The following is a 26316-nucleotide window of genomic DNA, read 5'->3' as shown; positions in this document are numbered from 1 at the left end:
ACACATTCCTTCGGATCTACCCGGCAAGGAGGAGACGCGAACCCGGCAGCGTCTCCACGCGCTGAGCGCTCTCCCTGCACCCCGGGGAGGAGCGCCTCGCGTCACCCACTCGCACCCCGAGTCCCCTCCTCGGGAGCGCGGGCGCCTCCTCACTGCTCTCCTTTCCCTCCTTCACAACCGCTTCCCGACCCCTCCCCTCTCGGGGCCCCGCGCTTCCCCTCCCCCACCCCGGCCCCCCGGCCCGGGCTCTCAAGGACCAGCCTGCGCTCCTGGCGCCCTCATGTCTTCACGGGACTCCCCGCGCCGGTTGACGTGGTGTCTCGATCGGATTTCCAGGCCAGACCTCAGCTCCGGCAGCAGCATCAGCCCGGCCCATCTCGTGCTCCCAGGCGCTGCGCCCCGAGAAGGCGCAGAGCGCGGCAGCAGCAGCTGAGCCGCCCGCCGCGCCCCGGGCCCGCGCAGCCCCGGCCAAGAGCGCGGCGCGCGCAGCCGAGTCACCCCACAACGCAAGGCAGCGGCGGCTGCTCGGACCTCGGTTTCTGGGGGTGCAGGGCATCCGCGGGGGAGCTGTCGGCATCCCTCGCTCTTCTCGAGGCGGCGGCGGGAGTCTTGGCCACCGCCTCCTGCGCACCCTCGCTGCCCCAAGATTGCGAATTAGTGCCCCTAACCAGTTGGGCGGGGCTTTGCGCTCCTGCCCTCGGCCCGGATGGGGCTCCTGGCTGGGACTCGGGGTTCCTGGAGTTAATGTCCAACTGGGGGTCTGCGGAGACCGGATCCGAGGTAAGTGGGAGAGCGGGCCGGGGTGGAACAGGGGGGTGGCGCCTGAGTCGCCGGCGGCCGCGGCGGCCTGCAGGGCGCGGGAGACAGAGGGGGTGCGGCTGGACCCCAGAGCAGGCGGTGAGATCGGAAAGAAAAGACTAGATCGAACCGAGGCACCGGGAGGGTAGAGGAGAAAGAGAAGTTGGACGCGAGAGGGGCTGGCCTTGCCGAGACGCCGGTTGCCTTCTCCACGTGGGCAAGGATATCTGGTGCCCCGATGCCTGTGGACCCCAGAATGTCCGAGAGGTTCAGTTTCCCTCCCTGGCTCCTCGGGCCTCTCTTCGGTCAAGTCCTGGGACGGGCAGGTTTGGGGTCATCTTTGAACACACCGCGACCAGAAAGTGCCTTCTCTGGACGTGCAACTGCAGAGATCTCATTGCGGGCATGTAACTACTATTGAGCTTGTTGGGGTATGTTCCGAGGAAAAGCGCACACCCGGGGAGGGACTTCTGAAAGGTGCTGAGAGCCTAAAAACTGTGGGCTCACGTCCTCCGGGCGCCGTCTTGCAAAGCTATGTTCCTCGCCCTTTTCGAACCCGGTCGCTTGCACTTTCCTAATGCCCGCAACCTCAGAAAACCATGCCCGTCGAGGTTAAGAGAGGGACTGCCTGGACAGTCCACGACTTGGGTCTTCACCTCGAGCAGGTTATTAAAACTCCTCAAAGTCTCCGCGCTAGGCCATCGAAGTGATCACTTTAATGACCTCTTTCGTCCTGTAACTCTGTGCCACCTCCCCATTAACACCCTCCGCCACTACCTTGCACCACCTCTGGGCTGACTGCGCCGTGGTTTGGTTTACCAGCCCCACCCGGTGAAAACGAACCCTCGCTGGGGAGGGGAATGGACTTTCACCGGAACCCCCAGCCTCCTGGCACCTCCCTAGTTTTGGCTGTAGCAAACCCGCCCGCAGAGCCGACGTGCGCGCCCCGGGGAGGGGGGGGGGGTCTGCCCAACCCCTTGCTCCCAACATTTTTGCTCATTGGCGGGGACAAACACAACTCTTCCGGCCTCTGACGCCGGTGTGCTAGAGCGTGCTCGACTCTTGCACAGTATTTTGAAAATACGCTTAAGTATTCCGAGGAAGAAATGCAGCTTTCAACTCCATGCACGCGCCTCTTCCTGCAAAGCCCTCGAAGTGGGAGCTGCTGGGCTTCTGCCCTGCCGGGACCAACTGTCACCCTCACTGTTCAGCCACACATTCGCTTTTGGGGTGTTGGGGGACAGTATCGCCTTTTCAACAAGTGTCAGGTGTTCAGGGGGCCCGCAACGTTCCCAGCCCAGTCTTGCAAGGGGTTCGGATGCCCCGGGACCTAGAACCTGGTCTTTGGACCCTTACCAGACAGACCTTTCCCCCAGAGCTGCGTGCAGAAAATGTCCACTTTTTATTTACCCTGGTCTTGGGCCCAGCAATTACGGGGAAATAAGTCCTCCGTCAGGCTAGGACACGAGGCACAGTGAAGAAAAGCAGTACATCCTTCAGGAACTTCTGTCCCTATCCCAAAAGAAAACCCCCGAGTTACAGCACGCCCCCCACCACCACGCCTCCCCTTTCTCTCCCTGAGACCTGAATCTTGAAGGCAAAGCCCAAACAAACCACCCATCCTGCCAGACAGAGGAAGGTGCGGGGGCACTGGCGGGGGCGCTCACCCCGGGGGAAGCTGTCATGGTGACGCGGGAATTGGGGGAGGGGGAAAGTCTAAAAGCAGGTTACCGAGAAACCAGATCAGGTGAGGTGGGAAGGGAAAAACCGAGAGAGGATGGAGGGTAGGAACCTGAAAAGCAGGCAAGCTGGTGAGCACATCCGGAAGTTCTGGGGGGTAATGTGGATTTGGGGAGGATGGGGGGGCCGGGGGTGCTTGTTCACGGATTTCATACTTAAAATGACGCAGCCTCTCGCCCGCGTGGGCGCCACGAGACTCGGACGGTTTCTGGTGCCCCCTGGTGCTGGGAACCCAGAAGCGCCCCACCGTGAGCGGCGGCTTCTGCGGGCACTGGGGCCCTCTGGGGCGCCCTTTCCCCCCGCTGCGGGCTTGGGGACCGCCGGGTGCGGGCGCCCGCAAAGCGTCCCTTTTGCCCTGCGGGGCGCACTGGTCCCGGGCGCATGGGGGGAGCAGGCTGTGGGGTACAAGAATGGGTGCGGGGGCACCTGGCGGAGCCGACTTCGGGAGGAGAGCGTGGTCACCGCACGTGGCAGCGCGCTAAGCAATTCGCGCGCGTAGCAAAGGCGGCGGGTTGCAGCAGAAACGCGTCCTGCAGCTGTGCTTTGAGAAAGCGATAAAAAGACAAACCGGGAAGTGGCGGGGGGTTGGAGGGGGGCGCCCAGATGGGCCCTGGGAAAAGCTTCCCTGTAGACAGACCACTGTGTGTGCTCAGCTCCCAAACCCCCTCCTTCCTCCGCCCAGCAAATACCGGGAACTGAAGAGCCGCTCCGAGTGGGGCCGGGCCCGGCGGTGCTCGCAGAGAGGAATGCGCCCTCCCTGCCGCGGGGGAGGTGGGGGAGCGCTTTCCGGGCCTGCGCTGCACCCGGCCGCGGGCGGGAACGGGAGCCGGGAGCCTCCTCTGGCGAAGCGGAGACTTTTCCACTGTTTCCTCTTTTGCCAGCTTCTCCACACTTCTAATTGAGGATCCCCACGTCCAATTTAAAAATCTCTCCTCGGCCAAGCAGGAAAAAAAAGGAAAAGCCCTCTTAATGCGGAAGGGAAATCTGGTGCCTCGGTCGCTTCCTGCTGGCGGGCACCGCGATTTGGAATGGCGCATTAACCCCGGGGCTCCCTGCCTCTCAGGGCCGCCAGCCATTTCGCACGCACCCTAGAGCTGGCACCGCGGCGAGGGGGCGGGAGGCCTGGTGTCCCCTCCAGTTCTCTCCCGTGCGCTCCTTTTGCACGGCCTCGGTGCAGTGTTCCCTGGGCCTAGGCGCCCGAATCTAGAGCCTCTGCTTTTTCCCGGGTTTGTAAACCTGCCCGCGGGGCTAGAGGGGCCGGGAGCTAGCTGCAGGTTGCCCGGAGTTCCCAGTTCCTGCAAATACCCCGAGGCCCACAGCTGCGTAGCTAACAGACGCCCGAGGGTTGGAAAATACGCTCGTCTCCGCAGCGGTGGGAGGTGGCGGCCGAATTAAACGCTTCCCCGGGTGGCCTGTGAGGGAATCTAGGCGGGAGTTCTGGGTGGAGATGGGGGTAGGGCTGGGGGACGGGAGGCGGTGAGCCTGGGAAGTCCCCGAAAGATGCCGAGCCCAAGTTTTTGCGTTTACCTGCACACTGTCTTACTCCTTCCTGGAGAAAGTTCAAGGAGATTTTCCTTAGAATCGTATATGAAGGAGGAGGCATAATTAACTACTTGAATCCCGTAGGTTCCACTTAATTTCCTTGAAAACTGGAACACGGGCATTGGGAAGACACGAGGAAACACCACACCCCGAAGTGCCTGGGTCTCCTCCACCCCCTGATTGGGTGGGGCCTGGCGCTGAGTTGACAGTGCCTTTTCGCCCCCGCCCGCGGCTACGCTGGTGTAGGCCGCCTTTCTGGGGGTGTTGAGGGCTGAGGAGCTAAACGGAACCCCCTCGCTGAGAGAACTGAGCCCCAACTCCGCACCCTTTGGTGGTCTAGGCCTTCCCCTGCCCGCGCTGCAGGGTACCATCCTCCTGGATACCCAGCGTGGGGAGCTCGAGACTCCTCTGAGCCGGGAGAGGGGACTGAGGATCAGAATCTCGCAAAACTACAAAAGTGAAATAGAGGGTGTTCCGGTATAGAAGGAAACATTAAAATTGTCAAGGCAAATGCAAACCCTACCTAACAGCAATGCTAAAGCAGTTATTGGGCGCTTATTGTATGCTCTCCTAGGTCTTTCATACGTTAATGTTCCTAACCTGGAGAGGTGGAAGTAGTATTTTAAACCTAGCTGATGCTTTGGGAAGTAACGTAACGCAGGTGTTCCCACACAGGCCAGAAGTCCCCAAGTCCCTACTACTCCTTCAGGGACAGAAAACTTCTATAAATAAGTGGGAGGAATGAAGCGCGCGGGCGGGGTGAGGGGTGCCACAAAGCCTGCCCCAGCGAGCTGACCGCAACATCTGGACCCCGGATAAAGGGTCCTTGATTTTATTCGTAAAATGAAACGCTGACCGCTTGCTTGGCTCGAAGGTTGGTTCCCGGGACCTCTGGGAGCTGCGGGAAGGTGGGAGAGCCCCGAACCGGGCGGAGGACGCAGGGTGACGGCTGTCCCCTCGTCCCTTGAGGGAATGGGGCCGTGGGGACACCAGTACGGGTTTCGTCGTGTTAGCCAGATATTGTGGTGCCGTCGTGTTGGTACCTGCCGGGGCACCGGCCCGGCAGGGAACTCTGACCCCTGGGATCCGCTGGCAGGAGTGAAGGGCGGTAGTAGGTTGGAGGCGGAGACCTAGCCGCGCCTGGGACGCCCCCGGGACCGGGGAGTGAGTTGGGGACTTGGAAGGAGGGCGCGGGATGCCCAGGGAAGCGCTGGGCTGCAGCCCTCCCGGAGGAGGGCGGTGACGAGTTTGGAGCGGGGCCCTGGGACCCGCGGGGATGCCGCGCCCTGGGCTTCCCGGCCTAACGCGCCTCCGCCGGTCCTCTCCCCCGCCCGTGCAGGTGCCGCCGCCGGACGGGACTCTAAGATGAAGTTATGGGATGTCGTGGCTGTCTGCCTGGTGCTGCTCCACACCGCGTCCGCCTTCCCGTTGCCCGCCGGTAAGAGGCCTCCCGAGGCGCCCGCCGAAGACCGCTCCCCCGGCCGCCGCCGCGCACCCTTCGCGCTGAGCCGTGACTGTAAGAACCGTTCCCTCCCCGCGTAGGGGGGGCCGCCGGCGGACCCCCACGCACCCCCACCCGCCGCCCGCACACACCCCAAGCCAGCCCGGACGGCGGGACGGCCTCCCACGCCCGCGCGGTAGCCCCCCTCCCAGGGTGTGCCTGTCGCCTGCTGCCCCAAAGCCCTGACGCCCCGTCCGTATGGGACACGTGCTGGTTTGTTTAGCCCAGAGGGTATCACATTTTTTTGCTACCCGTTTAGCATTCGGATGAACATTTCCCCCCAATCACTACCAGCACCGCAGGAAAAGACACAGTTGTCCCCTTTTCTCCGCTTCCCTAACAGACACACGCACTCCCGGTTTGTTTTGTTTTTTCCTTTCTTATCCGTTTGGGTGTGCCTGGCTGTGCTGAATTCTGGAAACAGTTGTATTTCCATCCTGAACTGCCCTTGCAAGGGAAGAGGCTGAGGTTTTCCAAAACCAAGCCCGAGTCAGAGAAAACACAGAAGGGCCTCGATTTCCAGAACAAGTATCTGGGCAGTGTCAAATCTGTTCAGAAAAGTTCCGGTTCTAGAAAGGCTTAAGGGTAAATAGTGCTAGCTAGGACTAGGGGGAAAAGCTGTAGTTGGCTCTACACGTGACGATACTAAGTTTTAAGAAAAGAACATACAAATAAATAAATAAAAATCTGTGATTTACCTCTCAAAAATATTTTAGATAGACCTCTATTAGGGCATGTCAACTATGATTTGATATAATTTGTCCTAGGCTCTTCAGTTTATCTGTTGCATCAAACAGGGTATGTGCATACATTATAAGTTAAAGGTTATGGGGGAAGTATGTAGAAAATTTGACACAACCCCCCAAAAAGCAATAGTGAGCTGTAGCCCAGATATCACCCTAGCCACTATGGCCTTCCATTATCCCACTAACTGTTTTCCACTTAAAACAAACTTAAGTCCTAGGCACAGGAGAAGCAACCCTGAAAGTCAGCTGTGAATCTCCCAAACCTAGTGGCCTTGAGCTGAAAATGCAGTGCAGGAAATGTGATGTTTATTTTATGCTTAATTACAACAATAAAAGCCTCTTCTTCTAGAAGTCCCAAGAAAGAGGAAATAGTGCATTTTCTAAACTGAATTAAGACTTCAAGAGTGACTTAAGGCTAGCAAAAGAACATGGTTGATGTCTTGAAATTAAAGTAACTGTTTTAAGAGTTTCTGTCAATTAGTTATATAAATTTATTTTTAAAGGTTTCGTTTTCAGCCATGAATATCCACCTTAGTGTACATAAAAGTTTCTCTAATAGAAACCTAAATTTAAAATGCCCCTTAGTATCATTGTCTTCAGAATAGTACCCATGAGAGCTGAGTAAGTGGCTTTTCATTCACTCTAACAGCCTAGGCCAAAGGAACAGGAACACAGTGTTAGACAATACTTCTCTAATCAGAAAGCTCAGGAGAAATATGACTGTGCCTGATTATGAAGCTGATTAATTCATGGAAATCTAACTACTTAGGCTACCTGTCTACCTAGGCTTATTTAATACTGGCTCTTGATTCTGGCTCCACTTTCTCTTTTTTTTAAAAAAGATTTTATTTATGATAGAGAAAGAGAATGAGCGGGGGAGGAGCAGAGGGAGAGGAAGAGGGAGAAGCAGACTCCCCACTCAGCAAGGAGCCGGACCTGGGGCTCAATCCCAGGGTCATGACCTGAGCCTGAGGCAGAGGCTTAACCCGCTGAACCACCCAGGCGCCCCTGGTTCTGACTCTATTTTTTTTTTTTTTTTTAGGATTTTATTTATTTATTTGACAGAAAGAGAGAGATCACAAGTAGGCAGAAAGGCAGGCAGAGAGAGGGGGAAGCAGGCTCCCTGCTGAGCAGAGAGCTTGATTCAGGGCTTTGATTCCAGGACCCTGGGATCATAACCCGAGCTGAAGGCAGAGGCTTTAACCCACTGAGCCACCTAGGTGCCCCATCTGGCTCTGCTTTTAACTAATTCTGACTTTGGCCAACCTACATACATACTTTACAACTCCGTGAACAGTTTACAACCTTGCAGTAAGGGGAGGCCTTTCTACTCCAAAACACCGGTGGCTATAAGACTTGGTCCCCTGGCCTTCATGGTCCTGCCCTCACTGTCCTCTGGGAAAAGACTCAGAAGGACAGAGCCCGTGCTCACTGGAATCACCCAGGGATCCTTAATGGAACACTGATGCTGGGCCTCACCCTGAGAGCTTCAGATTTAATTGGTTTCTGGTGTGGCTTGGGCATTGGGAGATTTAGATGTTCCCAGGTAACTCTAATGTGTAGTCAGGGTTGAAACATTTTGTTTGATAATACCCTAAGAAAATCTGTGCCCCATGTAAGATAGAACCAGTGACAAAGCAAGCACGGTAGCATTAATCCTACTGATGAGGGCAAGGTGGCGGTATACAAGGGACAGGTGGGAGAAGGGAGATTACTTCCCTTTTCCAGAACTGATGCTAAGTCATCAATGGCCAAGATTCCTACTACTCTGTTTACATTTGAACTAGCAGAACACACCCAATTCCATTTTATCTGCTAGAAGACCCAATAGATCCTAGAGGACACTTGAAACAGAAACGTTCCCAAAGAGAAACTGAGCTGCGTTCTAAGCCAAGTTGACTGCTTTCCAGGTATGTTCAGTTCGGTAGCAAGCTGTTAGTGCAGGGAAGGCAGAGGAATGACAGCGTGCAGACTTCGAAGGCTCAACCAGGGTCAGCAGACTCCCGTCACGGTGCTGACATTTATATCCTGCACACTGTACACCATGCAACTGGTTAACGTTTATGGACAAAAACATTAAGTCACGAGTTGCGTTGGGAAAATGGTCCCTCCACTTTTCAAATGCCTGTACTTAGTGATTGAGCAAAGTTGCTTTTGTGCCACCTTAAGCACCCTGTGCTATTTGAAGGGGGCTAGCCTCACACCCTCACCCCTGAGGTTGCAGATGTCCTGCTGCTTCTAGTGTAAACAAAACAGCCAGAATTCTGTTCCTAGCATTTTCACAGGGTGAACTACCCACATAGAATGCATAACTGGCTCACTTGCTTGCCTACAGGTTCACTATAAAGTAAATGTGGCTGCTTCCTGTGGCAACTGTGAACTTGTCTAAACTCAAGGACTTGTGGCTTTCCCTTTGGGGCATCCAAGGACATCTTTTTCCCTTTAGTGATCTTTTTTCTTGTATTTTGCTTTTTGCCAACATCTTCTCCAAAGGGTGATTAGAGCAGGCTGGGAGGAACCCAGAAGGTGAAATTTACAGACCTCATAGCATTGTAGAGCTGACAGTTAACTCCTTCCCCTCCTCATGGTAAAGCAGCTGGCACAGAGTGTAAGAGCTCCACAAAGGTGGGAGGCAGGTCGGCTGAACCTGGACCAGAGTTTCCCCAATCATGGAGACACAGAGCAGAGCATTCGGTTTGACTGCTTAGGGGAAAACACTTTAGGTGGGAGGAAGGTCTTCATCTAGCGACTAAAAGCCTATTGCACAAGGTTGTCTGAATTTTTTAAAGGTTAGTTCATCTTAGTTGTACGTCAGATCTTGGCCCTAGATGTCAGCTCTAAATGCGTTTCACAAGCAAAAGCATAAAGTGCATGTGGTTTTAAAATTTGCAATCTGAAAGCATGTATTCATTCAACAAATAGTTCATGTGTGCCCGTGGGGGCCAGGCACTGTCCTAGGTGCTGGGGGGTCTTTGGTACACATAATAGGCAAAAGTCTCTGCCTACACGGAACATACTATCTAGTGGAAGTATGTCCAGCAGTGGTACAATCCAGTAGTACTATGAACCAGAACTAAACGTGAACAGCCTTGGACCAGGAAGGCAGACTTCTTATGTGACCAGAGGCCAACTAGAAGAAAGATTGGGCATTCTTAAATTATAATTGCAGGTAATACACAACTTACTGTAATACAATGAGACTATTTTCCCCCAGTTGGGTAGCATATCATGAAATTTCCTATGGAAACAATTTTATCAATCAAGTTATCCAGTTCCCAGGCCAGCCCACACAAATCTAGGTGTAAACCATAATATAACTGAAATACAGTTCACAGTATTATTAGGCTAGAGCCTCTTCCCGGGGTGCCAGTTCCCATAAGTTGCAGAAAGAGGGCACAGAGCAAGAAATCAGGGAGTCCCAACAAGCGAGATTTCCAGTTCCCACCATTGGATCAGAAGAGGGTTTGGGTCCCAGCCTTGGCACACAACCAGCTCTTACTTAATCTCTCAAATCTCAGTTTCCTCACCTGGAAAACAGGGTTGTTATTCCAGCTTTTTCCTGGGGTTGCTCTGAGGGTTAAAGGAGAAAATGCTTTGTAAAGCCCGTGCCTGATAAGTAAACCCTGCTGTTGTTAGGGGCATCTTCCTTCTTCCAACAGCCTGATGAAAGCCTTTCTGCCACCTTTTCCTTCAGCCTCTGCCAAGACGTTGCTCTAAATGGTGGGATTTCAAGCAGCACAACATAGTGTGGACAGTGAAAGAAATGCAAGCCTTACAAGGAGGCAAATTGGGGCCCCAAAGTCTGTCATTTGGTAAACACTTGGTCAGGCCAACCTTGCCTGGGATTCTGCTCCCCAGGTCAGGCCCCTGGCTCTTCCCAGGTTTCACAGCTCCTTCCCTTGCCCATTTTCTTGAGCCCATGGAGTTCCTGTGGAATTTTCCCCACCAGCTTCCCATGGGCATGTTAGGGAGACCCTCTTCCCCCACTGGGGAGAAGGGAGCCAAGGCAGGCAGACCCATATGTGTAAGTGATAGGGGAGTGTGGGTTGTAGACCACCTGTACTGAGTATTTCTGCTTTAAGTGATCCCTGGTGGATATTTAATTTAAGATGCTTAATTTAAGATGTTTTGGAAACGCAGCAAAACCCTTCTGGTGAACTTTACTAAATGTTCAGCCTGTTGTTATCCAGCAAAGGAAGTTTCTAGAAGCTAGTTCAGTGTTAAGCTTTCCAATCTAATGTTATGTTATGAGATGTAGAACTTGGAATGAATAAGCACCATTTACCTATTGCTTCTCCTTTCCTATGTGAATGAGCAGTGCTATGATAAAGTAAATATATAAGCTGGAAGAGGACTCAGCCCTTTGAGATGAGACTTTGAAATCAAGAAATTTCATGTCTGACCCTTTTAGGAGGAATGGATTCCTCACTTGAGATCTGAGACCAGCATCTCACTCTGGCCCCAGTCTGGAGACCAATATTACACTGTTGCTGTTTAGAGAAATCTATTTCAGGCTTAATTTGGATTGGCCGGTCTTAGGACCTTCGGCTGATCTGACAGCCTAAGAATTATGCTGAAAAGACTCTACTTTTCTGTGATATAAAAATAAAGACAGCCCACCCACCCACCCGCCCCGGCAACATCCCTTTCATCTTTGTTCGTTTAGTACTTAATGGTCCATTGCACCTTCATTCAATTAAAACACTTATTCTTTAATTAATCACTTGAGCTCAATCAAGAAGCAAGTATTAAGTATCTTCCATGTACTAGGTGCTGTGTGGCATCAAAAAGACAAAATGGTGAACTTAAACAGCTTATGGTCTGGTTGTAAACTATGGAGAAGCAGATGGGTGGGTGGGCGGATTGTCAGACAGACCGATATGTCTATCAAGGGGCTTATATTAGCTGAGGTCATGGTAAGAATTCTTAGCAATGAGGTCACTGGGATTTGGAGATCACAGCAGGAAAGGATTCAGGGAAGAGGGAGGATTTGAGCTGGTACTTGAAAGATGGGTATTAGGAAGAGAAGGGAAAGGGGAAAAGACACATTCCAGACTAGGGAGAAGCATGGGCAAATTTATGACCATGATATGGGGCAGGGCAGGTGGTAACCCCAAGGAGGAGGCCAGACCTCCTGTCCAGAGCTGAGGACAGGTGGCGGGAAGTGGTATGAAATTTAGGGGATCTCCGCAGGTGATCCCCAGATGATGAGATGCTATAAATCTGGGACAAGGAGGGGTTTGCTGTGTTTGATGGCAGCGGAGGGCTGCGGGAGCATCTTGAGCCGGCAGGTGGCTGTGGCTGTGGGCTCTCGCTGCAAAGCCGTCTCACTGTAAAAGCTACTCAGGCACACGAGCTGCTTGGGAGTGGAGTCTGTAGCATTAGGCATATTTTTCATTTTGAGGTATTGTGTTCTCATGTTTTAAAAGGGCACAAAAAAGGGCATGTTCTAGGCACAGGCACCGTTGAATCAAGGTATTAATCCTCAAGGAAGTCAATAACTACAAATAAAAACTGATTATTAAAATTATTGTCATAGCACCTTTTGGCTATCCAGAGGGTTGACTCCATTTTTTAAACGGATAAGTTTTGTAGCTTGTCCAAAAATTGAGTACGTTTGAGCTCTACTGGATGGGAGGAGATACTTGTATCCCATTTTACAGATGAAGGAATGGGACCTCGAGCATTGTTCAAGGTCACGAAACTAGTAGGTGGTGAAGCCAGAGTTCAGACTTCTGACCTCAAAGCCAGTATTTCTTGGCTTTACACAGACTGTGCTCCCATATTAGTAGATTAAGAAAACACAAACATTGGCTTGCTAAAAATACATTCACTAACCCTGAAACACAGATTTTTCAAGAAAGTCCAAAGAGTCAGCTAATAGAAGGAGGGAATATTAAATTTTTTAAGCCCTTAAATTTTTATTTATTTATTTATTTGACAGAGAGAGAGAGAGAGCACAAGCAGGGTGAGTGGCAGGCAGAGGGAAAAGCAGACTCCCCATTGAGCAAGAAGTCCCAAGAGGGACTCAATCCTGGGACCCTGGGATCATGACCTGAGCTGGTCATGTGCTGACCTGGCTGACGCTTAACCCTCGGAGGAACTCAGACACCCCTAAGGTCTTTTTTCATTTCCATTTGGGTGGCAGTGGGCTTAGGCTCCTATTTTTAGTGGCTACTTTGAAGTCCGGATCAGCAGCTTTTAAGGAGGAAACATGAATTTCTGTACATATGCCAATACCACCAATGCCTGTAGCTGTGAGAAGAGGCTTCCTAACATGTGGGGACAAGTGAGTTCTGCTCATATGTTTTGTAGGCTGACAGAATTTGGGAGGCCTTCCGGGAGGTACTTTTTCTCAGAGCAGTCCTGTTCAGCCCTGGGGAAGGAGACACTGACATGGGAAATCCAGGGTCAATGCATAAGGGCCAGAGTCACCCCCACGGTGGGAGCAGGAGTGAGTTTGCACAGGGAGATCTGGGGTCACTATTGGGAATCTACCAGTTAGCTCAGGAGAGGCAAACCCACTTTTTGCATGGCTTTAATAAGGTCATGGAGGTGGAAAGCCACGGTTTTAAAAGTCTTCAATCTTTTTTGTCTGTAAATCTGCAGAAAGAATGTTGAAAAACTATTGCACACTTCTAAGAGGATACCTAAAATTTTGAATCACAAGTTTAATAGTCGTACGAGATGTAATTTCCAGCCCATTAGAGAACTGTAGGTGGGCTTCACATATATTTGTCGTGAAATCTTCGAGCTGCAAATTTAGTTTCTTCAATTCATGGGAAACTAGCAAACGAATTAGCCCAGATAAATGGACTTTTTGGTCGGAAAAGATAAGACTTCATTTCTAGTTCAAAGACACATGTGAATATACATCCATGACAACCATCACAATTCTGGATCCTAATTACACGATGAAGATATGGTTGGGTAGGTGGACAGGCAGTCGGGGGGAAGCCCAGAGCCTTGCCGTGAGTGTCTGGCCAGAATGAAATATGCAACCACCCACTTCAGCATATCTTGGTTTATTCATATGGGACTTCATAGTACATGGTTCATAGTACAATAAATACCACGTGTCCTTCACCAAGACTGACCTCTTGTTAGCATTTTGCTTCATTTTTGTCCCCTGATCCACTTGAGAATTGGTTGCAAACATAACATCAAATGCTTCTGTACCATCTAAGAACAAGGATATTACCTTACATTACAACAGTTCAATGATCAGTCTCAGGTAGTTTAACAATATTGTTATCCAATACACAATCCATATTCGTATTTCCCCAGCTGTGACAATAATATCCTATGTGTTTTTTCCCCTGAATCAAGAATCACAAATTGCATTTGATGATTATGTTTCTTCTTTGGAGGAAAGATTTTATTTATTTATTTGAGAGAGACAGAGACAGAGATAACAACAGAGATAGTGAAAGAGAACACAAGCAAGGAGGAGAGGGAGAAGCAGGCTCCCCGATGAGCAGGGAGCCCCATCTGGGACTCAGTCCTGGGATTGAGGTTCAGGATCCTGGGATCCAATCCTGGGATCCAGGTTCAGGACCTGAGCCAAAGGCATACCCCTAACCGAATGAGGCACCCAGATGCCCCATTGATCACCTTTCTTTATTTTCCTTGAGAATAGCTCCAAGCCTTTTCTTCCCATGACGCTGAAAGTTCTGCAGAGTTCAGGCTGTCTTCCTGCTCTTTTGTAGACTTGCCCTTCGATTGGGATTTGTGTGACTTTTTCCATGTTACGAGATTCAGGTAAAAATCCTCAGAATACTGAGTTCCTGATGATGTGTCCTACATCAGGAGCCACCAATACCGGTTTTTCCTCCAGAGCCACGCATGCCTGCATGGTCCCAGTGTGGCCTCACAGTAAAATGAGTGAGATGGGCAAGAAGCACCCCTCTCTCACTGAGGTGGAAGGCTGATTTTATAAATGCAATCATTTTTGAATGATCTGTATAGCTGATTCCATGAAGAGTCTTTGAGAGGCCAGTAAATTCTTTCACGTGGGGGGGGGGGGTTGCATAGCAAGTCCCTCCTCACATTTGACCGTAGGAATCCAGTTCAAATGACAGGGAACACTTTTCTTTTACCCCCTGTATTTTCCTCTCCTTTTGCTGGTCCTCTGCTTGCCCAAGTCCCTCAGACCTTCAGCGTTCCTCTTAGCCACCAGCTCAGTGGGCCCCTGGGAGGGTCTGAGGGAATGAGAACACAGAGCCCCGGAGCATTGTGGGGCCTCTGGCCTCACGCAGGGCTTTGTGGGAGGGGAGAAGCAAAGGTTCCTTTGCTCCCAGGGTCCTTTTGGAGTTTCCCCTCAGAACCCACTTGCCTCAACACCGCAAGGGATTCTTTTCCCAAGTGGCTATTTGAGTGCTTCATTTTACTGGGTAACTTTCTCACCTTCCCGTAAGGTTTTCATAAATGCAATCACAGAGCTCATGGGGTGCGCTCGTTAGCATGGGGGTGTTTACTGCAGACCGTGAAGTGCTTTTAGCTCACGCCAGGTGTTCACGGATTAGTTAACAAATGGACACCCTGTGGGGTGTGTTTGTGACTTAAAAGCAAGAGGATGGACATTTTCCTTCCAGGGGAGCCGTGCTGTATTACTGTAAAATTATTAACATAACTATAATGAAAGCGTGGACCACATAGGTGGAAATCAGAGCCGGGCAATCAGAATCTGATGGCAAAATGAGTACACTGTCTGTCTCTTCCTCGGTAAGGTTTCGGGGCTATTTGTCTTCCTGGAATAATTTCCATTACCCTCATGGCAGGTTTCCTTAGTTAAGTTGTGGGATAAAAGTTCAAGACTGTATATCTAATACTCGTGTGAGATGTTGGTCAAAGTAGCTGGAGATGGTAAAAAATGGCATTTTGATGAGCAAAGTGGCTTCTAAGAGTATACTCAAGGGTCCTTTTTCTTGAAGGTTTATTCTGAAATGGTTTGCATACTAGTTGGGTCTTTTTCTTCTGCATTGAGAGGATCCAGAAAGGCTTTTTTTAAACAACAAAACACTGGTGTTTTTACAAAGCGAATACTTTTCAAATAAACCCATGTCATGCCTTCCTGTCAACAAACCACGGGTCATGCAGAGGATGCACTATAGCTCTGGCAATGGTCACAGTGACTTAGTAAACCGCCTCAATTGGTGAGTTACTCTTAGGGAACTAGACGCCATAGACCCCTCTTGAAGTTAACTCAGGAGTACCCAAGGACTAGGCCGGTCTATCTAATCTGGGAGAGTACTTTGTCTAAAATAGGAAAACGATGGTGATCGTTACATAATGTGACACGTATCTGCATTCTGGTGCTTAGTGACCCATAGGCTTTTTATTTTTAATTAATTCAAATAAGTGGCAAAATTAACACATAAGTAGGAGCAGATGACAAAACTCTGTAGAATTTTTCGGAGAACTAGAACATGGTCGCGGAATAACACCACACATTTCAGAGGTCGCTGAAGGTCAAATAGAACCAGAGTCAACTTGCAAGCTTGCAAGCCAGGCTGGACCCGTGAATCATTTGGTAGCAGTGACAGTGGGGGATTCGAACCTTGGAATCATAAGCTGGGTATGACCCAAGCATGCTCGAAGCGGCGAAAACAGAAATGGATAAAATAGAGATTTTGAAGAGAATGGCAAGTTTAGCTTCAACTTCCCGTCGATGGAGACGGAAGGCTGACAGCGTGTTGGTGGAGTATGTCCTCTCCGAGGCCATCAGCTTCATCCCTTCCTTTACAGATGGAGACTGAGGTGTAAGGATGCATCCCCCTAGAAACCCCGAGAACCCCCTAGAACCTAGGGTATCTTGAGACTCAGCACCCTTTCTACACTTCTTTTCACCTCTCCTGCATGGGCAGAGGAAGATGTTGAGTTGAGAGACATGCCGTGGTGATTATTTCAGATGTAACCAACGCACTGAGCCAAGAGGAAAACTGAAAAGGTCAAGAACTGCGAGACCTTAAAATACCTCCCAGGGGCTTTCAGGGGCCCTGGGCAGAACGCCACTGGGGTGACAGCCAGAGAGGGCCTCTCCCTGACAGAGGTCACCCAAAATGAATGTTTTCAGCAACCCCCCCCCCCCCCCCCGCGCCCCCAGGACGGAGGCCATCCCCATCTCAGGCCGTTAGCACTGGGGAGGGCCCCAGAGAAGGTCCGGTGGAGCTCAGGAGTACTCAGTGACTGGCCCAAGGTCCCCAGACGGTCAGGAACTGACCCCAGACTGGAATTCGAGGCTGTGTTCTCTCTAGCTCTGCCCTGAGAGCCTCGTCGTTTGGTGCCAGAGTGAGTTTGAGGAGCTTCCGGAGATGGGGCCTCTCTGTCGGAATCTGCCGCCACCCTTGGCTGCTGGTTTTCCGGTTTTAACTGGGAAATTGCCAGCTCTGCCTTAGAGTGATATGCAAGACCCAGGGTACAGGAGGTGGCCCTGAACAGCATGGCTGTTCCCTTGCCGGAGACGACTTACTGTATTCCGTGGCCCGCAGGAGCCCGAGTTTAGCATCTACTTCACGTAACTCAGTTTGTGCTGAATTTTCCAACAGAATGTCTGTTTCTCACTGAATTTGGTGAATGTGTACAGGTGAAATCAGCGTATCTTCAACTTGTTCCAGAGTAAATTACCACATGCCCTGAGACTGAAAAAGCTGCATAGTAGTAAGCTTTTTTTTTTTTTTTTTTTTGTACTTAGAAACAGATATAGCATGGAACCTTAGATTAAGTTTGAACTTTAAACCAAGAGACCACATTTATGAGTCACGTGGCCTTTCTTTTCATCTTCTCTGAGCCTCAGTTTCCCAATCTGTGAAGTGAAAATAATACCCATTCCCTAGTTAGCCTTGCAGGGATGTTGTGGGGCTTAAAGTTGATGTTGTAGGAAAAGAGGCATCCGTCTCTCCTTTATAGCGGTAATATTTTATGTGCATCAAGGAAGCTGTTATTTTAAAACATAGAATGATGAAATTTTGCAATGCGAGGAATTTTTAAGTTTTTTAATACTTACAATATTTCAGTACTTAAGTATTAGTAAAGAAAAATCACGTTTATATTTTATTGAAAAGTAAAAATAATGTATTCCAAAGAATGACATGGGCTGGGAATTTTCTGGAGAAGCTCTATCAGTCAGGCTGATTCTTTTCATATAAACATGCATGTGCACACGTGTATGCACACATGTATGTACATATGTGTGTGTATATAGATAGAACTTGTGTTCTGCATGTGGGTACTCTACAGAGCAGGCAGGACTGTATCTGGGGTACAGGCACGTAAAGATATCCGATTAAATACTCCCACCCCCAGGTTTTCCCCTCGCCTCCTGTCTGTGGACAGCCTTTTCGGGGAGGCTCTCCCTGTGAGGACAGGCTGCCCAGCACCTCAGCAGCCCGGATGTAGCCTCCCATGACCTTACCTCCCCCAGCCACCTCCCCCAGCGTGTACCCACTGGCACGGGGCACTACCTGGAATAAGACCTGTGTGGCCTTGGCTTATGCAGTAACTCACCCATGGGCCTCAGTGTGTTAACCCTTGCTCTTCTGGTACATAGCAGCTGGCTATCTTACAGTGGAGTACAGACGCTAGTCTTCCCCCAGAACAAGAAACAGACTTTTCTCCCAGGCCCCTGCATCCTTGAGGCTGACTCTGGCCTGGAAGACTGTTCCTCTAAGAGAGGCTACTGTGGGTACCAGGATCTAGCCCTATCCCCCTCCCCCTTTTATTTTCTGGAACTCTCAGAGCCTCAGGGACCTTCCCTCTGTCCCCAGAGCCCACTCGCACGCTGGGGGAGGAGTCTTCTCCTTGTGCTGCCTCCCTTTGGGGCCCATAGGTTGAAGACAAGCTGAAGGCTGGCTTAGACACCCCCCCCCCACCCCACTCAACAGCCTGGCTGGGGCAGAGAGGCAGACAATGTGATATGAATATAAAAGGACCCCTTTGATTAAACTGTACTGTTCTTAAGAGAAATCTAGTATTTAGGAGACTGTTTTGTCCATGGGATGCCTGCTTAACTAAGATAATGTTTTGAATATGTACTTTTTACTTAGGCTATTACAAGAAGTACTCTGTGTCCTTACATTGTTCCTATAAAAACTCAATTACCTTTACAAAATGGTCAGTATCCCAGTCCTTTGTTCCTGAGGTGACTTTACTGTCTTTCCCCATAATCAAGAGAGGCAAGGTCTCTGCTGTGAACGGTTTGTTCCCAGAAATATTCCCCCAGTACAAGGTTTCATTTGTTTAAATAGCACTGTTTATACAAAGGACACATCAAAGTTAAAATATTTTAAAGAGAATAATGCCAAAATATCTGGTTGCATACTGAAGGGTCACTTTAAATGCATTTGAGTATATTGATTTTTTCAAAAACTTTAGCTTTTAGACATGATTTTCCAAGACATATCCTCCAAGCAGGTCTGGGAAAAGAGCAAGTGTTTGACCTATTTTTTTAAAATGATGCTCCTCTTTTGTGGTTTGCAAGTATTTTACTATCAAAGTTACTACTCACGAGGGCTGTTTGTATAGCTGACATTTTGCCAAGCCCTTTATAGGATGCAGAAGAAAGTGATATGCCATTAAGTTTTAATTTAGGGAACTAATCCAAACCCTAATCCCCTACATTCCCCTCAGCTCCATGAATTCTTGGAAGATAGAGGCAGCTTTGGGTTGGCCGGAGCCCGGGGTTCGAGGCCTCTGCAGAATTTCTAAGAACAGACTCAGTGAAGTGAAGAGCTCCTCGTGCACCCGAAATGCCTCGTGTTGATAAATTAAGGCGCCTCTCCATAAGGGAACTCAGTCAGCATCAAGAGGCCTGGAATGAGGAATCTAGTTGGAAGAGACAGGCCTATTTGCTCTGTGGTTTGGAAAATCTAATGTGGGTCGGCGGCAATGTCAGCCACCCACCTGACCCATCTTGGAAAATAGAACGTTACCCTTTTCTGGTTTCCAAAATTCATATCCATGTAAAACTTGCAAACTAAATATTTATTTATTTATTTATGCTTTATTTTTTAAGGAGAAGAAAGGAAAAAGGGAAGAAGGAAAGAAAAAAATACCCTCTGGGCTCAATGAGAATCATTTGGAGCCTAAAACTGGGGCTTCGATAAATATTTCCACATTACCCACCAGAAGGAAAAGTTCTTACCAGCTATATCCTTCGGTTTTACATCAAGCATTTATTGACTGCTTCCCAGGTTCCTGGAAGCCTTTTGATTCAGGATTAATAATCCGTTTACCACCTTACCCTAAAGCATAAGTGGCTGGTGCATTCTCTTCGCTATACTCTTCACCTTGAAAAGCCAATTGGAATTTTAAATAAAGGAACTAAACGTTCTCATAACAAAGTATAAGTATGTTGCAAACATCATTTAGGGCTGCTTATGCGAAAAATGTATTTGCAATTTATGTGAATTCAAATTTAGCAGGGTGCTCTGTATTTTACCTGCAAGCAAAATCAATGGACAGAGCCATGTAGTCAAAATGTCATAAAAAGGTGGGAAAATGATTTTGGGGGAACTTTGAAAGGATCAGGCAATAAATAAGAACAAATACTGATTCAAATTGTTATTATAACTCCTGTAATATAAAAGCATGTAATTTATCATTGCATAAATTAATGAGTCCCTAAACTAGTTTAAGTTGAACTTTTATAACTCGAATGTTTTCCTATGTGTTTATATTAAGATTTTAGTAAGGTTTCATCCTGATTTCTGAATAATCTTCAGTTCTTAATCAATTTTGGCTTTCTATGCCCCAGGTTCTTAAGTTACTGATCTATTCAAGAATTCTTGAATAGAGTTGGGGGGGGGGGTCCCTTCACGTGAGTCCTTTTGTCATACAAAGGGTCTTTTGGGGGAACATGAAGACTTTTGCAGAACTTTGATTAATCGCCTCTAAAATATCAATTTTAGAAGTTCAGATTTCTATACAAGAATGGTTTTTTGAAACTGAGCACATCTAATTTCCTCTTCAGAGCTTATTATTGGAAAAAAATTACAAATAGCATAAGGAGCTCATTCTTCAAGCCATTCATTTCTTTATACAGAGTGATTTAAAGGTTTTTGTATTTTAAAGGTTCTTAAGTTTAGTTAGAAAGGGGTTCCAAGGAAATGATTAATCAGAGCTCCTCCCACACCAGTCCTCCCAGAGAGAGCCCCTTAAAAGCCCTGTGGGGAGTCAGACCTTGAGAGACTTGCCTGCTGCAGGAAGCAGGCCAGCTAGATATTTCACTCTCAGGTGGAAAATGACAGTGTCACTCAGGGCATGGCTGCTTCCCATGTGACATCATGGGCTGTTTACCTGAGAGCTGTTTATTTCATGATGGTGTGGTTCTTAACCGAAGTCTAAGCGTCCCCTTGAAAAATTAAGGACTCCTTCTTCTCCCCTTATGAAGTGCCCTATTTCATTCAAAATTTATGGTGGGCTTCCAGGGACAAGATCCTATTTTAAGTGCTTGGGGGTCCATGGGGGAACAAGCCAAGCAAAGGTCCCTCCTCCCGGAGTTGATTTTCTATCAGAGAAGACAGACAACAAATAAAAAACTTAAGAAATCAGTTCTATAATACGCTGAAAGATAGTATTATGGTAGAGGGTGGGGAAGCAAGGCAGGGAGGTCAGGGTTGGACTTGGTGGTGGTGACATTTGAGCAAAGACCTGAAGGGTTGTGGGAGTGAGCCACTGCGCGCTGTGCAGGAACAGTGTTACAGGCAGAGAAGGAACAGACAGCACAACGGCCCCGAGCTCCTGCTTGTGTCTGATCTGTGATACTCAACCCAGGGTGCTTTTGCCCCCAGGGACATTTGGCAATGTCTAGGAAAGGTGGGGGGATATCACTGGCATCTCCTGGCTAGAGGCCAGGAATGACGCTTACCAACCTACAGTGTGGGGAACAGCCTCCCGCGGCAAAGAAAGATCCTTCCCAAAATGTCAGTGGGGCTAATGTTGAGAAACCCTAAGTGTGAGAAGTGGCGAGGAGGCCTGGAAAATTGGAGGAGAGGCAGTAAGGGAAAAGAGAAGTAGAAGAGATCAGAGGTGACCAAGGCTGGAGGAGAAGGAATGGCTAGGCCAGCGAGGGCCTTAGGCCAGCCTGGACTTTGACTGTTACTCCAAGAGAAATGGGGAGCCATTGGAGGGTCTGGAGCAGAGCAGACATGACCCACATTAACAGCTATGGCTGCTGAGTGGAAAATAGGTTGAAGGAGGGTAAGGCTGGAAAGAGGGAGCTGAAGGCGGCTGCGGTAATCCCAACAGAGACAATGGGCCCAGACCAGGGTGGGAGCAGCTTCGTGACTTCCAGGCAGCAGGACTTTCCAAAGCCAAATCCCAGATATCAGACAATGAGGTATTCTGGGGGTTCCACACAATCTGCACTCTTCATTACTATGTATCCTAGATTATATGTTCTATATAATCTAGATAGATCAGTGTTCATCAATAGACTTATCAATTAATCAAGCAATTGGTATAGTTAAATTGCTTTAGCTGGATTTTGTTTTACACACAGGATTCCTGATATGTGTTTTAACAATCAGTCCATGACAGGGGCCCCTGGGTGGCTCAGTCTGTTGAGTGTCTGCCTTTGGCTCAGGTTGTGATCCCAAGGTCCTGGGATCAAGCCCCGCATCGGGCTTGTTACTTAGTAGGGAGACTGCTTCTCTCTCTCCCTCTGTCTGCTGTGCTCCCCACTTGTGCTCTCTCTTTCTCTGCCAAGTAAATAAATAAATAAATCTTTTTTTTTTTTAAATCCACGGCAAAACAATTTGGTAGGAGTCAGGCACAAAGTAATCCTTCTCTGCTTTACCGTGGTCTCAGCAAAATACATTCACTCTTGCCAATGACTACTTTGAGGTGTCTTTTTCTGAGCCACAGATACCCCTAAACATGCTAAGTTACCTTTAATGGGGATGAGGGGAGCATAAGAGTTCTAGGCCCTAATAATGAGGGGTTTAAGTGGCTTTCTTCTTTTAGAAATGCATTAAATTGTTCAAACAGCTCCTCACCTCTTATTTGATCAGCCAAAGCAGATGCTGCAACAGAGCAGAAAACTCTAAGAGACTGGGAATCCTTGCTCTAACCCCAAGTTCTCCAACTTCTGAGAAGAGCTGCCTCCTCATTCCATCGGAGAGCCCCTATTCCAGCTCTGATTCTCAGCCAAGAAAAATGGCCTTCAAGGAGCCACCTGCTCCCAGCAACTGCAACACAGACTGGTTAAAAAATGGCAGATGTTGGGGCACCTGGGTGGCTGAGTCATTAAGCGTCTGCCTTAGGCTCAGGTCATGATCCCAGCATCCTGGGATGGAGTCGCGCATCGAGCTCCTTGCTCTGCAAGGAGCCTGCTTCCCCCTCTCCCTCTGTCTCCAGCTCAGCGTATTCGTGTTCTATCTAACAAATGGATAAATAACAATCTTAAAAAAAAATAGAAAATTAAAAAAAGAAAAGACAGATGTTATTCAAATGGAAGATGTGCTTCTGAGGACTTGTTTTCTGCAAGGAAGTATGTCTATCCCCACATGCCAGTTCCCTCATCCATTCATCCATTCATTTATTTTAGTCTCCTCTTTTAACTGGATACTTTCCCTTCTGAGGGTGCATTTTCACCTCTGCTCCCGGTAGGGGTTGGGGGGGGAGGTTGCACTGGTTACTTAGCCTGACCCAGCTGCTGGTTCCACTGGGCGTCCCTGCTAGGCTAACTGTGGAGGCACTTTCCAGGAGAAGCCCACTTGAAACGAGCCTTGTCATCTCCTTGTCGTCTCACGTGACCTTTTCTGTTTTCTCGCTGAACAGCAAACGTGCCAGAAGATTATTCTGATCAGTTTGACGACGTCATGGATTTTATTCAGGCCACCATCCGAAGGCTGAAGAGGTCGCCCGAGAAGCAAGTGGCCATGCCACCCCGGAGAGAGCGGAATCGCCAGGCGGCGGCCGGCAGCCCGGAAGGTTCCAGGGGGAAAGGGCGGCGAGGACAGCGGGGCAGAAACCGGGGCTGTGTCTTGACGGCGATACATTTAAACGTCACTGACCTGGGTTTGGGCTACGAAACCAAGGAGGAACTGATTTTTCGGTACTGCAGTGGTTCCTGTGACGCGGCCGAGACCATGTACGACAAAATATTAAAGAACTTATCCAAAAATAGGAGGCTGGTGAGTGACAAAGTCGGGCAGGCTTGCTGCAGACCCATCGCCTACGATGACGACCTATCGTTTCTAGATGACAACCTGGTTTACCATATTCTAAGAAAGCATTCCGCTAAAAGGTGTGGGTGTGTCTGACTCCGGCTCCAGAGACTGCTGTGTATTGCATTCCTGCTACAGTGCAAAGAAAGGGACCAAGGTTCCCAGGAAAAGTTAGCCCCGAATGGAAGATGAGGACCAAGGAGGCGGAGGCGGAGGACGGAGGAGGAGGAGGAAGAGGAGGAGGAAGAGGAAGGCAGCCGTTGGGGGAGCCTGGTGGAGGGAGATTCAGCTACAGAGAACTGGACGGGAGAGGAAACAGCCATCTGGACTCTCCCTGCCGGCAGCTAATGTCGCCGGCAGCCGATGTCACCAGCAGCTTAGGGCTGGGGTCCCTGGTTGGGTGTTTCCCATCATCAGACACAGCCCACCATGGCTGGCCCCGGGCACAGTTGCGGATGCACTTGAAACCAGACCAGTGTATCTCCTGTGGTTTATTTTCACACATCTGGAGACACCTGGGAAACGGTCATCCTGGTGTCATTCCTTGTCACGACGTTTTACTGCTGAAAGCAAGAAAGGCTTATTTTTCTGTCACTCAGCGGAAACATACCCCGGAGAGGAGGAAGAAAAAACAAAACAACACAACGCAACACCAAAAGCAAAGACACAAGAGATCGTTCCCTTTGAATTTGAAAGTTGAAGCCTGAGGTTTCCTAAAGCCAGCCTGGTTTGCCAACGGTCAGTCGGTCATGGATTTGGAACCTGGTGTGTGGGGCAGGAAGAAGTTGGCTAGGAACCAAAAAGGCTGTCCTCATGACTAAAAACAAACCCAAAGGTATTTCCTTGATGACCTTGGAAACAGGAAACCAGTTGTGGTTTTCGGCAGCATTCTTGCAGGAGAGCAAGTGGGGAAGGCCCCCCAGCCGCCCCGGGGGCAGGGGGACCCGCTGGGCCTGCCGGTTTACAAAGAGACAGAGGTTACATACCCCCCAGCTCCGTTTAAGCATGGTCACCAGTGACCAGAGAAGCTACTCGATGCAATGCATCTGTTTCAGATACAGAAATATAGAGAAGATATTTATTGAGATTTAAGTTATTGTTATTTATTACCGTTCACTAATGAGTTGCTCTTTTCTCCCCTTATTTATTAAAGTTTCTTTTCAAGGTGCCAAAGCATATGTGGTCGCAAAATGCAAAGAAAAGTGACAAAGGAAATTTTGATTGGGAACAAGGGTCCATGCTTTTCAAAGTATTAAAAAGTTTCTCAGTAGGCAAAAATCACTTACTTTACCTTTTTAAGAAAAGCCCTCCCTCATCTCCCCCCCAACCCCATCTCAGCCTCTTCCCTATTTTTATTTTTGAGAAAAGGAATGCGGCAGAAGGAGCGCTTCGGTTCGGCCCCCTCTCGGGAGCGGTGGGCAAAGACCCGGGGGCTCTGGTTTTACGTCCTCGCTGTTCTGTCGCTGAGCAGGTCTGCCACACGCTCCCCTTTCTGTTGTATGTAAGCCCTTACTCCCTTCCGCGTGTATCTATCTATGACATGCATAACCGTGTATATGAAAGGTTAAATCCCTTTTAGTAAGTAGTCCTGGAGTCAGTGTTGACCTAAAAGTAAGATACAAATCCTGTCAGCCGGCCATGGTCTGTCCCGACTCTTCCCCTGTCCTTCCATCCACCACTGTCTTCTTAGAGAAACGTGCTCACGCCCAGGGTAGCCAGGGAGCACGTGGCCCGCCTTCCAGAAGCGGGATCTATCTGGGTGCCGTAAAAGCCCCTTGGCTGTCCCCTGGGGGGTAACGGTCGCTGTCCCTGTCAGAAGGAGGTGGCCCAGAAGGGAGGATATCTGACCCAGCCGCATACACACACCCAGTCTCATGCCCACAGAATGTCCTACCTGTACGATGAAAGCCTTTGGAGGGGCGGGGGCATAAGGCGGGAACAACCAGCTCCTCACACGAGTCCCGGATGTGGGATTGTCTGGCAGCTGACGAGGCACGAGGAGCTGGGCCCTATATTAAGAGTTTGTTGCATGTTTCATAAAAGGGATTTTTATCAAGGAAATCATCTATCACTATCCGAGTGGCTAATAGCCCCAAAGTATGACAGATTTAGCAATTAAGTGACCTACGGCCTCCCTCAAACAATCATGTGAATTTTGCAAAGTAACCAAGAGGCACCATTTAGCAGACATCCCTTCCCCCACGCCCCCAAAGACCCAAGTTCACCATCATTCTGTCCCTGTCTTTTCTGTTCCCCTTGCACAACTTGGAGATAAAGTAAAAGGAACCCCCTGCCCCTGGGGCCAGAGTGGGGACCTCATCGAAGAGCAGCCTGCTTCAAACAGTGACAGACCCAGCCGTCTGGTCATTTGTGAAGCACAGTGTGACGTAGCCCCAGGACCGTCTGTCTGGTTCAGACAATCCTGGCAGATTTGGTGGCTGGCGTCCCCAGGGGTCAGCCTCAGTTCCCCCCCCCCCCGCCCCCCGCTGCCCCGATTCCCATGAAAAGTCCTTGTTCACAGGGGCTCTAGGACACAGTGGATGTGGACAGCTCGTTCCCAGCATCACCACAAGCAAGTTTTAACTGAAGCTAATCACTCTACCAAATCCACAAAAAGGGTAAAGTTTGTGATTTTTCTGTATCATTGCGATTACCATCTGATCTGGTAGGGAGTGCACTTCTTTGGAAGTTCTGACTTCTCTGATCTGTCTCAGTCATTTGTGTTATACAACCAAAGTTCTCTACAGACTTTATTTTTGTACAATATCATTTTGTAACTTTTTACAAATAAAAACTCATTTCTATTGCTCCCTGTCCTTCT

The 26316-nt window shown here is 49.3% G+C and overlaps 1 protein-coding gene across 2 annotated transcripts; it reads left to right on the top strand.

Moving 5' to 3' along the window:
• Window positions 1–707: 707 nt before the first annotated feature.
• On the top strand, window positions 708–26288 carry GDNF (glial cell derived neurotrophic factor). 2 transcript variants are annotated; one of them, XM_059417017.1, is made up of 3 exons: window positions 708–780; window positions 5420–5518; window positions 23107–26288. In XM_059417017.1, the coding sequence occupies exons 2-3, from the start codon at window positions 5446–5448 to the stop codon at window positions 23589–23591; spliced, it is 558 nt and encodes a 185-aa protein (XP_059273000.1). In that variant the 5' UTR covers window positions 708–780; window positions 5420–5445; the 3' UTR covers window positions 23592–26288. The 2 variants fall into 2 exon arrangements, with proteins under 2 accessions (XP_059273000.1, XP_059272999.1); XM_059417016.1 differs by having other exon boundaries at window positions 5420–5596.
• Window positions 26289–26316: the final 28 nt, after the last annotated feature.

The sequence above is a fragment of the Mustela nigripes genome, chromosome 12 (genome assembly GCF_022355385.1).
Source record: "Mustela nigripes isolate SB6536 chromosome 12, MUSNIG.SB6536, whole genome shotgun sequence".
Lineage (NCBI taxonomy): Eukaryota > Metazoa > Chordata > Mammalia > Carnivora > Mustelidae > Mustela > Mustela nigripes.
This window is presented reverse-complemented; position numbering and strand designations above follow the sequence as displayed.